The sequence below is a fragment of the Chrysemys picta genome, chromosome 1, assembly GCF_011386835.1.
Source record: "Chrysemys picta bellii isolate R12L10 chromosome 1, ASM1138683v2, whole genome shotgun sequence".
NCBI lineage: Eukaryota > Metazoa > Chordata > Testudines > Emydidae > Chrysemys > Chrysemys picta.
In genome coordinates, this window is record NC_088791.1 from 190,890,282 (window position 1) to 190,909,142 (window position 18,861).

General features: G+C 42.6%; 1 protein-coding gene across 2 annotated transcripts in view; it reads left to right on the forward strand.

Annotated features, from left to right (window-relative positions):
* Positions 1 to 6,888: 6,888 nt before the first annotated feature.
* Positions 6,889 to 18,861, forward strand: part of IFNGR2 (interferon gamma receptor 2) — a 37,016-nt gene continuing 25,043 nt past the window's right edge. The window contains exon 1 of one of the 2 annotated variants that reach the window (XM_005283928.5): positions 6,889 to 7,169. In XM_005283928.5, the coding sequence (XP_005283985.2) occupies positions 7,100 to 7,169 (70 nt within the window). In that variant the 5' untranslated portion in view covers positions 6,889 to 7,099. The remainder of the gene's footprint in view (positions 7,170 to 18,861) is intronic. The other variant, XM_008165263.4, reaches the window with a different exon arrangement.

Sequence of the window (18,861 nt, forward strand, 5' to 3'; positions counted from 1 at the left end):
ATGTGCAGGTGAATGAGCCCTTGCTACCCCCTGATACTTACTCTGTACAATTCATCAAGGACTTGTCAGTCCCTGCTTCTATAGTTGTGCACATGACCATATTTGTTTTTATACTTGTATCTTCCTTGAAAGATAGAAATCAGTTGATTAAGGAAGTGATCATCTATAATTGATGCAAAACTGGCTCACCAGCTTGTTGAAGATCAACTTCTTGAGAACTTCTTCAACTCAGAAGTTCAACGGAGTTTTTTAAGAACCCTAAGTTGAACCGAACAAATGTAAGTTTGCATTAAGAAACTGAAAAGATAAGTTTATTTAGATATGAATTACCAAAGAAGATAGATGAGTCACTCTTCTTAGAAGGGTTCAAAAAGAGGTCAGACAAAATGCTTTAGGGAGACATAGCACAGAGGAAATCCTGCATCTTTCAAGGCAGCTGCACTACATCATGGAGTGGTTCTCATCCCTATCATCTTCCCTAGCATCCTCCTGATGAGATTGCTGATGACTCTTCAGCACTTGCTTTGTACTGTCTTGCTGTATTTAATCTCATAAGAACATAACATAACAAAACTGGAGCTCTCTAACCATTATCATTATTATTTGTAGGATAATAATGCTTAAAGGTCTCAACTGAGATGGAGGCCTCATTGTGGTAGGCATTACACAAACACACTGTAAGAGACAATCACTGCCCTAAAGATCTTATTATCTAAATAGACAGGACAGACAAAGGGTGGGAGACAGGAAGGATTCTCATCCCCTTTTTTACAGAACTGAAATGTAGAGAAGTTCAGTCCAGGTCACACACAAATTGAACCCAGTTCTCCTGAGTTCCAGTCCAGTGCCTTAGCCATAAAACTGTCCTTCTATGCTCATCATTCTGTTTCCTATTGTTGGAACTCTGACACTTATTGGCCAGGGCAATATTTCATTTGGTAACTTACACTGGGTTTTCTGGTGTTCTTGAATTGGTCTTTTTTTTTTTTAAATCCTCAGTTTCTTGTTCTGAGAAGGTATTGATACATCATAGTCCTATATGGGGTTTTGTAGTTCCAAAGGACTACATTTAAAGAGACGCTATCAAGATTATTATCATAGTTAAAAAAAAATCGTAACTGTTTCACTAATATGTTTTAAAGTTTTCTTTCACGAAATAAAATGTTAGCTTCAAATACCAACAACTATTTTAAAAGATTAAAAAGTGAACACAGAATTTAGCAAGTCTTGCCTAATTATGAATCAAATTTGAAAACTTTTAATTAGCCTGTTCCAGAATTTGATTCAAGTTCTGATGGGGGGAGGAGCAAACATGGAGCCTGATCCTATGAGGTGTTGTATATGCTAAATTCTCATTGAAGCCAACGAGAGTTTAGGAAACTCTGTACCCTCCAGGACTGAGCCGATAGTTCTGATAGCACAGTTTATTATCCCTCCAAAAACTATGGTGCATTCTCTAAAATGGCTCCTTGAAGTGCAGTGTTAGTACACTGTCAGCTTTAAAAGTTGCATCCCCAACACTGGGACATAGTTTTCAAAACTGGCTCAGCTTTTTATTAGTGTAGAGAGAGCAATGCTGTTTCTGTAAAATGAGAGCACCTCTCGGTTATTCTTGCCCAGCGGTCAGGATACTCTCTGTTAATTTGGCTGCTGTGCTCTTGTCATTACTTGTACATCTGTTGTGTGGTGTTTGCTTCTATGCCCTCTGACTACGTAGATTCAGAGAGATGGGGTCCTTTTTGTAGTAAGAACAGGAGTGTCATGCCTACAAATATATTTTCCTTATAAATACATGCTGATTGTTCACCCATGAGGTACTAGATCCTATCAAATTTCTAAGCAGTTGCAACTCTTACTGAAGCCAGTGTTGTGTTGGCTCGTGGTGGTGCTGCTGCTGCATTTGATCCTATGGGAACATTTCACTTCAGGACAAAATGCAGAGATAAAATTTCTCGATACTTTAAATGACTGCTTCATGGAGCAGCTGGTATGGGAACCCACAAGGGGAGAGGCAACTCTCGATTTAGTCCTGAGTGGAGCGCAGGAGCTGGTCCAAGAGGTAACTATAGCAGAACCGCTTGGAAATAGTGACCATAATACAATAGCATTCAACATCCCTTTGGTGGGAAGAACATCTCAACAGCCCAACACTGTGGCATTTAATTTCAAAAGGGGGAACTATGCAAAAATTAGGGGGTTAGTTAAACAGAAGTTAAAAGGTACAGTGACTAAAGTGAAATCCCTGCAAGCTGCATGGGCGCTTTTTAAAGACACCATAATAGAGGCCCAACTTCAATGTATACCCCAAATTAAGAAACACAGTAAAAGAACTAAAAAAGAGCCACCGTGGCTTAACAACCATGTAAAAGAAGCAGTGAGAGATAAAGAAGACTTCCTTTAAAAAGTGGAAGTCAAATCCTAGTGAGGCAAATAGAAAGGAGCATAAACGCTGCCAAATTAAGTGCAAGAATGTAATAAGAAAAGCCAAAGAGGAGTTTGAAGAACAGCTAGCCAAAAACTCCAAAGGTAATAACAAAATGTTTTTTAAGTACATCAGAAGCAGGAAGCCTGCTAAACAACCAGTGGGCCCCTTGATGATCGAGATACAAAAGGAGCGCTTAAAGACGATACAGTCATTGCAGAGAAACTAAATGGATTCTTTGCTTCAGTCTTCACGGCTGAGGAAGTTAGGGAGATTCCCAAACCTGAGCTGGCTTTTGTAGGTGACAAATCTGAGGAACTGTCACGGATTGAAGTGTCATGAGAGGAGGTTTTGGAATTAATTGATAAACTTAACATTAACAAGTCACTGGGACCAGATGGCATTCACCCAAGAGTTCTGAAAGAACTCAAATGTGAAGTTGCGGAACTGTTAACTAAGGTTTGTAACCTGTCCTTTAAATCGGCTTCTGTACCCAATGACTGGAAATTAGCTAATGTAACGCCAATATTTAAAAAGGGCTCTAGAGGTGATCCCGGCAATTACAGACCAGTAAGTCTAACGTCTGTACTGGGCAAATTAGTCGAAACAATACGACACATAGAAAAACATAAACTGTTGAGCAATAGTCAACATGGTTTCTGTAAAGGGAAATCGTGTCTTACTAATCTATTAGAATTCTTTGAAGGGGTCAACAAACATGTGGACAAGGGGGATCCAGTGGACATAGTGTACTTAGATTTCCAGAAAGCCTTTGACAAGGTCCCTCACCAAAGGTTCTTATGTAAATTAAGCTGCCATGGGATAAAAGGGAAGGTCCTTTCATGGATTGAGAACTGGTTAAAAGACAGGGAACAAAGGGTAGGAATTAATGGTAAATTCTCAGAAGGGAGAGGGGTAACTAGTGGTGTTCCCCAAGGGTCAGTCCTCGGACCAATCCTATTCAACTTATTCATAAATGATCTGGAGAAAGGGGTAAACAGTGAGGTGGCAAAGTTTGCAGATGATACTAAACTGCTAAAGATAGTTAAGTCCAAAGCAGACTGTGAAGAACTTCAAAAAGATCTCACAAAACTAAGTGATTGGGCAACAAAATGGCAAATGAAATGTAATGTGGATAAATGTAAAGTAATGCACATTGGAAAAAATAACCCCAACTATACATACAATATGATGGGGGCTAATTTAGCTACAAGTCAGGAAAAAGATCTTGGAGTCATCGTGGATAGTTCTCTGAAAATGTCCACGCAGTGCGCAGAGGCGGTCAAAAAAGCAAACAGGATGTTAGGAATCATTAAAAAGGGGATAGAGAATAAGACTGAGAATATATTATTGCCCTTATATAAATCGATGGTACGCCCTCATCTCGAATACTGCGTACAGATGTGGTCTCCTCATCTCAAAAAAGATATACTGGCACTAGAAAAGGTTCAGAAAAGGGCAACTAAAATGATTCAGGGTTTGGAACGGGTCCCATATGAGGAGAGATTAAAGAAGCTAGGACTCTTCAGCTTGGAAAAGAGGAGACTATGGTGGGGATATGATAGAGGTATATAAAATCATGAGTGATGTGGAGAAAGTGGATAAGGAAAAGTTATTTACTTATTCCCATAATACAAGAACTAGGGGTCATCAAATGAAATTAATAGGCAGCAGGTTTAAAACAAATAAAAGGAAGTTCTTCACGCAGCGCACAGTCAACTTGTGGAACTCCTTACCTGAGGAGGTTGTGAAGGCTAGGACTATAACAGAGTTTAAAAGAGAACTGGATAAATTCATGGTGGTTAAGTCCATTAATGGCTATTAGCCAGGACGGGTAAGGAATGGTGTCCCTAGCCTCTGTCTGTCAGAGGGTGGAGATGGATGGCAGGAGAGAGATCACTTGATCGTTGCCTGTTATGTTCACTCCCTCTGGGGCACCTGGCATTGGCCACTGTTGGTAGACAGGATACTGGGCTAGATGGGCCTTTGGTCTGACCCAGTACGGCCTTTCTTATGTTCTATATTACTGTTCATTGGGAGTTCAGAGCAGACAGGGGAAGCAAGGCAAAACATTTCATGGTACTGTCTGTGTATTTAGGCACATGACTGTCATTTAATATTAATGAATACAGTGTTGTTGCAGTCACGTTGGTCCCAGGATATTAGAGAGAGAGAGAGAGGATGGGTGAGGTAATATCTTTTACTGGCCCAACTTCTGTTTTTCAAGCTTTTCAGCTCACACAGAGCTCTTCTTCATATCTGGGAAGTGTAGTCAGTCCAGGTCTACACTACAGACCTATATCGGTATAATACATTGCTCAAAAATGTGAAAAATCCACACCCCGAGTAACGTAGTTATACTGACCTAACCCCCGTGTAGACAGCACTATGTCAACGGGAGAGCTTCTCCAATCGACATAGCTCCTGTCTCCTGGGGAAGTGGATTAACTATGTTGCCAAGCGAAGTTCTCCCATCAGTGTAGTAGCGTCTTCACTAAAGTGCTACAGTGGCACAGCTGGCGCACTGTACATGAAGACAAGCCCTCAGTGTCACAGCTAAATACAAGGTGAAACAGATTGTTTAGCATAAGTAGTTAGCACATATTTCAAGGGACCATTGAAGGTGAATGGTGAGAGCCATATAAGTTAATTACCTATAGATAGACTTGTGTCTCAGCAAAACCTTGTTTTTTTCCTCTTAATCAAGCAATGCCTATTATTCACTATTATTGTTGATGTTTATTCTGAAGAGCATTATGTCTCTACTCAATGGATGTACCTATAAACCTGACCTGTGCAGCCTAAGTGGGTTTTATTAAAGTTGATGAAGATGCTAGAAGTACATTAAGGCTGCAAAAGACAGATTCCTGCCCTGTGAATTTATTTTTTGATAATTGTTATTTTTATTACAATTATCAATATAGTATCTGAGTCGGGAGGAACTCTGGTTTTCAAAATTACCCAGGGTTTGTATAAATTTACTATCATACCGTAGGTGCTGGAACTAGGGATGTGAGGGTGGCTCTCAACACCCCCATTATAAAAATTGTTCCAGCACCCTTGTTTACTGTTGCTGTGTAATCAATAACATTAGCGAAGGTGTGTGGTTAGAATATAACCACGTGTTTGCAGTGTGCCAGATGCAACAAGTGAAAGCAAAGGGACTTTTTAACCACCTGATGCAAGATTTTCTCACTTAAACCACAAATCTATACACAATACTGCACACTCCTCTGTAAGCTTACACCACGTGTGGTCATGATAACCAGAGCATGTGTGTCTTTATTTCTCAAACCATAGAATAACTATAGAACTACTAAATACATTGCATATAGTTGGCACTTTTGGTCTTCTCATTAGTACTGCTTCTATTAAATCAGGTTCATTTAGAGCATTCCAGATTGTTCAAAAGTTTGGTTTTCTGTCAGTTTAAAGGAAAAAAATCTACCCCTACCTAAGGTGGCCCTGCAATAGGATTTTGCACACCACAGGGATGTCACCCACAGAACTGGATCTGCTTATTATAGGATTGGGGCCTACAATTTTATTCTTCATCCATTATATATTTTCTCATCTTACACGGTTATATGGTGCTATAATTTAAAACAATACCCTATAAACACTATTTTGTTATTGAACTTACTATTCAGACTTGTAATCTATCACCACCTGCTTTCACATGCTCATACTATACTTCTCCATGCTTGGTTTTAGTCTAAAGCTGAACTTTCCTGTAAACTTTGAGCAAAATTCACTCACACATTTTTATTGTTTAATTAAAGGAGAGGCAATGGAGTCTAGTGCGCTGGCTGGGAGCCTGGGACTTACGAGCTGGAGTTTGGCTGGGGGTCTCTGTAAACCAGGAAGAGGGTTAATTTTAGGGTTACACGTGCCCGCCGGGACTACTGCAACCACAATTAGCAAACAAATAATGGGGCAAAAAAGCTGCAGGAGGCCTTGGTGCTCTTCCTCGCGGCCAGGGTCATTTCGCCAAAGGGCTCAGCACTCTCGGTGAGTGGGAGTGCTCCAGCCCGGCAAGCTGGGTGTGTCCCAGTCCCACCCCCTCCTGCGGCTGGGCTGAGGGCGAGGGCTGCGGTAGCTGGCGCACCAGGAAGTACCGCAAGGCCGCGGCTTCTCTCAGCCACCACAGGCCGGGGGGGAAGGGGGCTGTTGTGCAGCAGGGACCCGCGCTGGGCTCCGGGGGCGCGGCTTGTGCCCGCCCGCAGGGTTATTAGGCGAAGGGCAGGGGCGGGCGCGCAGCAGCCTCCGCTGGAACAGCCCGGTCCGGCCCAGCCGCCTGGGCTCCGCAGCCGCGTCACAGTCGGGGGCGGGAGCCCTTGAGCGCCCCGCTCCAGCCCGGGGCCCCACGCCGCGCCGCCGTCTGAGCAGCCCGCGCGGGGGTCCCCGGCTTTACCAAGGAGCCGCTGGGCCGAGCCGCCCCGGGGCCCGCTCCCCTATCCGGCCGCGGGCTCTGCGCGGCTCCTCCCTGCCAGGGGGCACTGCTGGCCGCCGCCCCGCCCCGCATGTGGGTCGGGCCGGGCCGGAGCTCCGGGAAGAGGTGGGTCCCAGGCGCTGCACATAGATCCCGCAGAAGCAGCGGCAGAGCAGTGCGCGCCCGGGCTCGGAGCCAGCGCAGTGTGAGCCGAGCCCACCCACAACAGCATCCCGGCCTCGGCCATGCCGCGCCTCGGCGCCGCGCTGCTCCTCTGCCTGCTGGTGCTGAGCCTGCCCGAGCCCCCTGCCGCAGGTAGGTGCCGTGGGGCGCCCCGGGGCTGTGCGCGGGGGTGCGCTGGCCCTTGCAGCCAGCGTGGCCGGACAAGGCAAGGGGTGTGGCGGGGAGCGGGGGGGGGGCTTGTTTTGCTGCAGAGGCCCTGGTCCCCGGGAAACCAGGCCTTAGTAGCGATCTGCCTGGGGCGATTCCTTGGCTGGGGAGCTCCGTAGGGGCGTGGGGTGAGAGAGCCCCTCGGGGAGGTTTCAGACAGTGGTTAGTCGGAAAGCCGCTGGGGACGCATTTCCCTGCGCGAATACTATGAAAAGCGATAGATGAAGCCAGCGATGTGTTTAAGGTGAGCAAAAGTCTCCCTTGATTTTCAGTTCACGCCTAGGGACAATCCTTTGGAGGGAGGGCAGGGGATTGTAAGTTCTGGGGACATCACTCCCCTTTATTTTTATTTTCAAACTTAATTGCTGGTTTTAAAATGTGTTGCTGCCTTTCGTATACACTACAGGCAACTCTCCTCCCCATAACGTCTTGACAGTTGCTAATTTATAAAAATGCTACGTCTAGATACACAGTGATGCACAGTGCTTGTACCTGGGGAATGGATTTTTGCTGCTCTAAATCTATGGTAGAGCCAGGCCTTCTGTGGTAGATAGGCCTTTTCCCCTTTCTAAGTTTTATTTTTTTTAAATGGCTAAGCTATGTATCTCTTTAGATTTCAACTTGTCTGTAAACATTTTACTTATTAGGAAGTAAGTCATTCTTACTTGTGGTGATATGTCATTGTGCTGCTGCCTGGTTATCCCAACATCAGGGGCGGAAATCCCCGTTTCAACTCTTGCCTTACAGCAAGCTGTTCCAGTATCCTCACGGGTAGGGGCTAGCGAGAGGAGTGTATTATAGTTTGCCTGCCACCTGCTATCCTATGCTTCCCAGATGTAATTTTGCTTTATAAAAAATGCTAACAGGCTAAGTGTCCGATACACAAAAGTTTTGAGACACAAAACTATGTTTTGATATTCAAATTAATAGAAGAAATCAAAGAAATTTAAATACTGGAAGGAACTCATTTTGTGTGTTAATACAGTGTAGCAATACATGAATAATATGTAACATCATAGAACTCAGAGAAATGCAAAACAGATGCACAAAAGGGCCATTTAAAATGGTGTTTGTCTTGCCTATGAAATTCATTGTTCTGTTTTATACTTAGCTGTGTTTGTGCTGGGGGTGTGTTTTTCTCTGTTTGTTTTAGCTGCGTCTCATTGGGGATGGGAGGGATCATCTGTTTCAATAATGGCTGGCAGACTTATTTTGCATTTATTAATTTGGGATGTTTTAACCCAGTTGACTTGCAGTTGCATTCTTCACAATCTCAGACTGTAGTAAACAAAACCAGTAAAATATTCTTTGTAATTAGAGGCAGTTTTGTATAGGTGATCATTTATTTGTTCTTTGGATTTTTGGTTATTTTTTGTTTTATGTGTGAGTTATCAGATACTAAAATTTGAGTAACGATAATTAAGTGCCACAGAAATTGAGACCTGAGATAATACAATGAGGCTGCTTTTAAAATATAAGCCAAAGTAAGCAAGGTATTGGACTTCACTGTGTAATGTGGCCCTATTATAATGTCTTTTACTGTATCTCCAGTAAATATGGGTAATATAAAGCAGAATCACCTTTTATTCCAAAACATGTATTATGCTAGTACAAATAAAATGAGAAGGAAGAGTCCTTAGAAAATTGATTGTACAGTTTGAGAAATCAACTTGTTTTTTCAGTTAGAGTTAGATGATTAAATTCAGTCATCTGAGCTGAGTATCTTCCTTTACGGTGTTCCATGGAACTGGTTCCATTTCGCAATAATTTGCTGTTTGGCATGTGCTCTATTAGCTTGGTATACAATTGCAAAATTGTAGTTTAAAACAGTTTTGTGCGTGTGTGAGCAGTTAGTTACATGAAGAATTGCTATTGAAACTTTATTAGAGTGTTTAAATGTGAATAAATTCTAGTTCTGAGAGAACATAAGTAAAAAATGAAATTTGACTATTTTAACTAATACCCCAAACTCTCTATCTTTTATCTATTATGTTTAGGGTTGGAAGAATTAGATTTTATCAGTAAATGTCAAACATTGATTTCAGCATATAAACACAAACCAACAAAAAATATTTCCCTCAATAATAATTGAAATTTACAGATAGGCAATGTAGGGGAAACGCTGTTTGAGAAATTATTAGGGTTTGATTTGAGGATATTTACTTTGTATATTTTTGGTGTGATGTTGACAGTCTGTGTTTTTACAAGTTTAAAGTTAAACAGCTTTAACTTTCTGAATCTCAATATCTGTCAATAAATAACTATTGTCTGACCCCATCTCTCATAATTTTCTGCAATTATGAAAATTTAAATTGATGAACATTCAAAAAAAGCTTTAAATCTATAATTATTGAAATTTTCAAAAAATAAAAATTGACCTCTGCCTAACTATGTTGCATAGATTTCTGACTCCTGAATTTCCATTTTGTGCCACTGCCTAAATCTAACTGCACCTTGAGGTATTGCTTCTCAAAGGCGATTATTTTGCTTCGTGATCAAGTTCATGATCTGTCTGATATAAAGATCTAGAATTAGACTGTTCTGTTTTGACGGATTTGCTGCCAGGTGATAATGTTGGAGTACTTACTTCAAACCTAAACTCAACCTTAACTATTATCCCAAACCCTCTATCTTTTTTACTCTTACATTCACTTATTCATATTTATCTTGTAGTATCTTTAGTGTTCTCAATGGTGAACATGGGGAATTACTTGGAGGGAAACAATAAATCCTTTAATTGTATCTGGACTATGTCAGAAGTTTCTGAAGTTCAGAAACAAATAACTTGTTCCCTCCTTTGTAAATGCTCCTTTTTCTGAGAGAAAAGTTATTTTAAAATGACACTAAATGTGGGTCTCGAACATTAGAAACATATAACAAGTCAAGGTTTCCTGTCTGCAGCATCTTGCAATCTAAATTAAATTGAACTCTCTTCAGACATTTCCTTTTCAAGAAGACTTAAGTACTGGATGCTTGGAATTATATTTTAATAACCTTGTATTTGATTTTAAAAAGAAAATGCTAAACACAAAATTATCAATTCCATGGAAATGAAAAGGTGGTTATAATGAAGTACTGCAGATTTAAATGAAAATTATTTAAATTAAAGCAATTTAAATCAGTGTTTTAAATCATTGATTTTTAATCAGCTTTTCCATTTGTACTTCAGTTATTTTCTAAAGAAAGATGCATTCTCATTGGTTGATATAACCATTAAAACATGTTGATTTACAACTAAATAGTTTTTACATTCGACTTGTTACATTTTTTGCTATCTAGTTAGAGCAGTGGTTTTCAGACTGCAGGTCTCGACCCAGTACTGGATTGTGGAATGTAAGGCACTGGGTCGTGGCTGCTCTGGTCAGCACCGCTGACCGGGCTATTAAAAGTCGCGTTGGCGGTGCTGCCTGGGTAAGGCAGGCTAGTCTCTACCTGTTCTGACAGCACACTGCGTCCCCGAAGGGCCAGCAGCAGGTCCGGCTCCTAGGCAAGGGGGCCATGGGGTTCCGTGCGCTACCACTGCCCGAGCACCAGCTCCGCACTGGGGGGGTACAGTGCCTGTGGGCGAGAGCTGGGTGAGAGCCGCGCGCGCCTCTGCCTAGGAGCCATACCTGCTGCTGGCTGCTTCTTGGAAGCCTGCCTTATCACGGCTGCTGACTGGGAGCCACCCAAGGTAACCCTGTGCCCTGCCCCCTTGAGCCCCCCCAAACCCGGAGCCCCTTCCTGCACCCGGACTCCTCATCCCTGGTCCCACCCCAGAGCCTGCACTCCAGCCCAGAGCCCTGATCCTCTCCCACACCCCAGCCCCGCCCTGAGCCCCCCAAACCTCTCATCCCTGGCCCCAGCCCAGAGCCTGCACCCAGAGCCCTGACCCCCTGCCCCAGCCCAGAGCCACCTCCCACACCCTGAACCTGTCATTCCCAGCCCCACCCCACAGCCCTCACCCCAACCCTCTGCCCCAGCCCTGAGCCCCTCCCACATCCCAAACCCCTCACCCCCAGCTCTGTTGGGTTGCAGACATCAACAATTTTCTTCAGCTGGGTCTCCACAAAAATGTTTGAAAACCACGAGTTAGAGAATACTGCACTATATACATTTATTTAAGCAATTATATAACTTAATATTTTCAGATTCTTAATTGTACATTTTTAGTATATTAGAAAATGGTGAATGATTTGTCTCAATCTGCATTAGGATGGTAATTGGAATTTAATTAAACACATAAAGCAACATATACAATTTATTAAAACACCCCTAAACGTTTTGCATACATAAACTTCAGTGTTTTTCCATGAGCAGGAGAGTAAGTTTTTTCATGGTGGGTGGAGTCATAAATAATCATAATTTGACAACTGAGTCAATCAGAGCTGAGGTAGAGACAAGCTATAAAACAGGAGTATGAAACCACCGGGTGGGGTCAGTGGATGGTCCCGTTGAGATACATGATGGTGTTTCCTAGAGTCAGAGGCCGGCTCCCTATGATAACTTTGCCAGCCTGTTGCACCCAATAGCACAACTCCTGGCTGCCCCACACGATCGAGCCCTTAATACAGTACATATGTATTGTGCCATATTTATAAAGCTTGACCTCAAAAATTAGATGTTTTCCCCCTGATTCTTTATATAGAAAAGCAGTCCCTGTAACTCTAATTCAGAGGGTTTTTAGAGACTCATGGATTCAGCATATTTAGTTTTTATTTAAATGTTGAGAGATTTAGGCCTTAATTTGTTGTACATTGATTTAATTTTAAATAGGTTTATTTTTAAAAAGAAATAATTTAAATATAAAAATAAAAAAATCCAATTTAAATAAAACATATTTTTCTCCCCCTGCCCCCCATTCAGTTTTATCCACCCTGAAAATTACACCCACCTTATTTGGCACAAAGCTCAGAAGACTCATGTATAGAAATGACCTCTTACTGTGTATCAACTGTCAAGTTAAAGGTTTTGATTAAAGTAATCATTTCTGAGCCTACTGACTGGGACAGTCCTGCTTCTGAATAATGGTGTTGCTTCATACCAACAGTATGTGAACCCAGTGTCAGGAAAAAATGAACTAGTTTCCTTCCTCTTTTGTTACTTCAGTAACAGACCAGAAAAAATTAGAACGTGCATTTCTCACCTTCAGCATTCTTGAATTGGCACCTATCTATGGTTGGCTAAGCGAATTAGCTGGTTATACAAGATACTCTGCCATGTGCATCAGACTAATAGTGAGCCCTAGCTGTTCAAGTATTCAGGAGTTTGCATAATACCATGATTCAAGAAAAGTTTGCTTTTTATATTTAAGCAAAGGATTCTCAGCAACCTTAGGCTTGGTCTACACTCACCCCCCCCAAATCGAACTAAGGTACACAACTTCAGCTACGTGAATAACGTAGCTGAAGTTCGAAGTACCTTAGTTCGATCTTACCTCGGTCCACACGCGGCAGGCAGGCTCCCCCGTTGACTCCGCGGCTCCCCCGTCGACTCCGCGGTACTCCTCTCGTCTAGCTGGAGTACCGCAGTCGACGGCGAGCACTTCCGGGTTCGACTTATCGCGTCCAGACAAGACGCGATAAGTCGAACCCAGAAGTTTGATTGCCAGCCGCCGAACTAGCGGCTGGGTATAGACGTACCCTTAAAAATACACACTAAATAGCAAATGAAACTATGCTGTGAACACCATTTAAAACTTACTTTTCATTGATCTTATGACAGCCAGCCCTGCCACGGATGGCAAGTTCATATTGTTCCTGATTCCCCAGAGTCACAGTTGCCAACTGTCACGTGGTAAATAAGCACCTGACTTTCACAATAAGCCAAAAATCAAGCTAATCCCATTTCAGAACAAGACCAAAACAAGCCAGTCCCTAAAAACCCCAACACTGTGACTAGATCCCCCCTGGTATGCAGTCTGGGAGTGTGGTGGGCCCACTGTGCACCCCAACTCTCTTCCCCACCACCCTTGCCTCCCCCTTGCCCCTGCTTGCCGGGAGCCAATTTAAAAAAAAAGAAGCAACAAGCTACAATCCAAAAACTAGCCAACGAGCAACTCACAAGCCAATTAAGCCAAAAACAAACCCAATTTCTGCATTTTTTTTCGTGGGTTTGGCATATCTGCCCAGAGTGTGCTATATTGGTGACATCAAGTGAACTGCAGTAGGCTCAAAGACATTTTTTTCCCAGTATTGTCCAGTTTTGCAAGTTTAAAAAGACAAGATTGCAAAACCAGGAAATGTAGTAAAATTCTACACATACCAGAGGCCCTGTAGGCAAGTTTTGTGGTTAATGTCACCAGGAAAAATGTACTCTGTGGTATTGCAGTGAGACTGGACACTAAGGAATTATTATTATTTATTTTAAAGAAGGGCTTCTTAAGCTAATACGCTAAAAGTTCCTAACTAATGAGGCCATTTGGCATGTTTACACAAAGTTATTGGAACTTCATTAAAACTGGATGGGAATTGTTTTACAACACATTTTGTACAGGTTGTATTGTACTTCCCAATGTCTTCAAAGTGCTTTGGAAACATGCTAATTGTTAGCAAGCCTAATAGTTTTTTATAACTATTTTTTCTTTCTCAATAACTATCCCTTAGTTCCTTTGACTTGTTTTGTTAATATCTGGTTTTGAAGTTCTTAAGCTGCATTTCTGCTCCTCAAGCCAAAATGGCAGTAAACTACCCAGAGGGAAAAAAATATCTATTCTGATAAATAGAAAGCATCATATAAGGCCTAATTTTATGTGCAGAGGCTGGGCTTAGCATGGGCTCTGTAATATACCTAGGTTTATATCTATTTTAATAATAAGAAAAATCATATGAACTCGAATGAAAAATGGATATTTAAAAAAAAACCACACCACTTTCCTAACACAAGGCTGCCAGTCCTGTCTTAACTTTCCCTAGCTTAACTTGCCCGTATACTGTTTTCTAAGGGCTAGTCTATGCTGAAAACTTACATTGGCTTAGCTACTTCACAAGGGGGTCTGAAAAATCCACACCCCGTGGGAAATATAGTTAAACCAACCTAGCCCCCCAGTGAAGAGGGCACTAGGGGCAGGTCTTCACTTAAAATGCTGCATCAGCACTGCTGTATTTCTTCAATGAAGACTATCTGTGCTGATGGAGAGCTTCTACCGGCATAGGTACTGCACCTCACAGAGAGGCACTAGCTATGTCGATGAGAGAATTATCCCATCAACCTAGCATGCCTACACTAGGAGTTCGGTTGGCTTAACTGCGTTGCTCAGGGGTGTGGATATTTCACACTGTTGAGCGACGTAGTTATGCCAATTTAATTTCCTGGTCTAGAGGAAGAATTCTCTCATCGACATAGCTACCACCTCTCGAGGAGGTGCATTGACTACAGCAACAGGAGAACCCTTCCTGTAGCTGTAGTGAGTGTCTACACTGAAGTGCTACATTGACTCAGCTGCAGTGCTGCTGTAATGTTTTAAGTGTAGACAAAGCCTAAGTGACTATATGAATGTGAAATTAATAATTTGCATAGCATTTCTTTATCCCAAACGACCCCAAACTGATTTTCAAATTTTGATGAGCTACCTCTGGAGCCACTTCTAGAATGGTACGCAGCTTGTATCGTGTTGCCCACGTGTAGTAAAATACAAGTTGAAAACAGGAAGTGAATAATAAAACATCTAACTGGAACTTTAGAATAAGTATACGTAGGCACAACATAAATTACATTATGGGAACTGTCCTAATATATGGGGTGTTATGCAATCATATGGGATTTGTAATAGTTATATTGTTGTTTTGGTTTAAAATATACATCCTCACAAAAATAATGCTCTTTAGTACATTGTCATTAGGTTATGGCAAGATATGATTACCCAAAATAAAACAAGTTATCTCCCCTGGGTCAATATTAAATATTTATTGAAAACGATTTTTGAAATAAAATAGAAATTAATAGAGCTCTGAAATTGTCAAATACATATTAGGCATATTACCCACAAGCATGATTAAAGAATTAGAAAACATGATCTATATAATGACAGACTTAAGGAGCTCAATCTATTTAGCGTAACGAAGATAAGGTGAAGGGATGAATTGATTACAATCTGGAAGCACTGATGTGAGAAACAAATATTTAATAATGGGCTCTTCAGTCCAGATGAGAAAGGTATAAGAGAGTGCAATGTCTGGAAGTTGAAGCTAGACAAATTCAGACTGGAAATTTTTGACAGTGAGGGTAATTAACCATTGACTAATTTACCAAGGGTTGTGATGGATTCTCCATCACTGACTATTTTTTCAGTCAAGATTGGGTGTTTTTCTAAAATACGTTCTAGGAATTATTTTTGGGAAGTTCTGTGGCCTTGATACAGGAGGTCAAACTAGATGATCACAATGGTCCTTGGAATCTATGAATAAGTGTATGGATGTTTGATATTTTCACATTCAAATGAGAAGACAACCTTTGAAAGGCATAAAAGTCATTGCATATGCTGTGAGCAAGTCAACTGCAAGATTGCATTGAGAGGGAAAAGGTGAAAAACTAATTCAGCCCAGGTACAATAGTTTTCTATTCCATCTGTCACTGTATACAGAACAAAACTCAATGCTTGGGGACCACTGTAGCTTTCAATACTTGAATCCATCTTCATTGATTCAAATTATAAAGCTAGATGCTTATATGGGATCTGAATATTAGGAAAATAACATAAGAGTGGTCATATTGGGTCAGAACAGTGGTCCATCCAGCCCAACACCCCATCTCCTGACAGCAGCCAAGCAACACATGCCTCAAAGGGAATGAACAGAACAAGGCAATCAAGTGATCCATCCCCTGTCGTCCAGTCCCTGCGTCTCGCAATCAGAGGTTTAGGGACATCCAGAGCATGGTGTTGTATCCATGACTATCTTGGCTAGTAGCCATTGATTAGACCTATCCTCCATGAAATAACATCTATTGGATCTACAGCTGAAAAGTGCTATATAGGAGCCAGTTATTTTATTTTATTATATGATGTTTTTCATCAGAAGATGTCAACGTCGCTTAAATAGTGTAAAGAACCAAGTCAAGAGCATAAAAGTTAGGAAATGCCAGAATTAAGGTTATCTGTGCAACCTTAATTTGGCCCTTTTGTGCTTATGCATTCTGATACAGTCTTTAATTACATTATCACACTTTTTCCCCACAGGCCCTTGCCTCATTCAGTGCACTGGATAGATGGTGCCCACTTAAGGAGCCTGTTATTTAATGTATTCTCTTTTACTGTTCCAGTGTGGCCCCATGCCATATGTACTACACTTTATTCAAAGCCTACTCTGAATTATTGATTTCCTTATGGTTCTTCTGTGGCATTCATTGAGTGCTTTACAAAGATAAATTAAGTTATTTGCACAATACTGCTGTGAGGTGAGAGGAGGTATTATCTCCAGTTTACAGATGGGAACTGAGAAAGAGGTTAAGATAGGGTTACCCTATTTCAATAGTGCAAAAAGAGGACACTCCACAGGACCCCGCCTCCGCCCCTTCCCCGCCCCAACTCTGCCCCTTCCCCACCTCAATTCCGCCCCCTCTCCTGAGCTCCCCACATTCCCCCTCCTCCCTCCCGCCCCCCCGGCTGCTGCTGCGCTGGGGAAGTTGTTTCAGATACCGCTGCGGTGGAGAGCGGCAGGAGCCGGGAAAGGTGCAGCCCGGGGAGGAGGCGGTCCCCTTACCATGCCTCCCTATTTTCCCGGACATGTTCGGCTTTTTGGAAATTCTTCCCGGACGGGGATTTGAGGACCAAAAAGCCGGACATGTCTGGGAAAATCCGGACGTATGGTAACCCCACCTCTGACACTCACCTCTCCCTCCACTGAAGGGACTCCCCTGTCCATACCTGTCCCGGGGCCTTCCTTTAAAGGGGCATCCCCATATCAGCGGGTCTACTTGGAAAGGATAATATTTACTCCCTTACACAGTGTGGCTGAGCTGGGCTGTGACAATCCAACCCATCATGCGTACTGTGAGAAATGGGGCACAACACTAACCAAGGCAGTTGTCATTTCAGGGACTGTATGGGCCTCGAAGTTCAAACAAACAAGCTATATAAAGTCCTTTTCTTTACTGGGAAGCCAAATGGAAGTTTTTCTAGAAGGGTATTTTTAGAAATCTCAGTATAATGACAAATTTCAAGCTCAATTAAATAACTTTTTTGTGAAATGATGTAGAGCACAATTAGTAGAGACATGAATAGTGAGAGATCCAAGCTGGTTTGCTTGATATTGTGTAAAAATGTGTGTAACTTTGATATAGAAGGCCTTGCCAAACTAATTATCGAAGCATATGCAACCATCATCGTAGACGATGACTTGTTTACTGTATACTTGTATACTGCTCTATATACTATATCAGTGTTTCTCAATCTGGGAGTTGTGATTTATTTGATAATTTATATGGTAAAAATGAGAAAATAAGCAATTTTTCAGTAATACTGTGCTGTGATATTTGTATTTTTATGTCTGATTTTATAAGCAAGTAGTTTTTAAGTGAGGGGTACTCAAGACAAATCAGCCTCCTGAAGGAGGTACAGTAGTCTGGAAACATTGACAACCACTGCTCTAATTGACCTGGATCAAGAATGTCTTTGTTTTACTTTCTATTTCTATCGTAAGGCTATTGGGATCTCAACATTAAAATACAGTCTCAGAAGGATTTTTTGTATCATGTTTTAAAGAACTTTCATAAATGGACCACTGCACTTCCCCCAAATTAATGAGTCTGATGTTTCATTTTTTAAGACCATAGGTCCCTGCATCTTCCAAATATTAGAGTGAGTTGTTTTCCAGAAACCCAAAGGTGGAAGTTCATTAGCAATCTATTTGTGTGTAATACATTTTATAGTAACAAATAAAAAGGAAGTCACAACTGGTCTAGTCAAATTTGCTTCCTGCCCTCTAGTCAGGGACATATCTCCCTGCTGTCAACAGTTCTCTCCGGAAACAGCAAAAGAAAGATCCCAGATCAATCTATGAAACTGAAAAGGGTATTCCCAGAAATACCGAGAAAATGAATGCCAAGGGCATTTTGTTACACGTTACCAGGTAGATCAGGAGTGAATGCGCCAAACTGAAAACTCACTGCTGCGGAAATAAACACTCAGGGCTAGACTCTGCTTGGAGACAGCAGAACCTGCCAGCATTTGCTGCTCTGAGGTGTACAGTGCCTCACAGAGCTGGGGAAAGGAGGCAAGACCATGGCTGGCAGTGCAGGAGAGAGTAAGGTGCATCACTGGCCTCCCCTCTGCGCTGCTATGGGGCTGAGCACCCCCCTCGCCGGGTCCCCCAGACGGGGGGGTGAGGTGACACCCCCACGTGCCCCAGGCCGGACCAACCCAAGGTAGGGTCCCTGTCCCTTTAAGAGCAGAGCTGGGCTGAGCCGAGCTGGCAGGGGGTGGCTCCGCTCCGGGCTGCAGGCTGATGCCGGAGCCTGGGCTGAGAGCCCCGCTCGTCTCCTGCACCAGCTCCGGGCGAGGCTTTGCTGCGGCTCCCCCAGTCCCCCCGGCCGGGCCGCCGCACGGTAGGGGCGGGTTGCATGAGGCAGGGCAGGACCCGGTGGGGCTGAGGGCTGAACAGGCCCGGCAGGGGGCTGCTGGAGGGGGGAAGCTGGGGAAAGG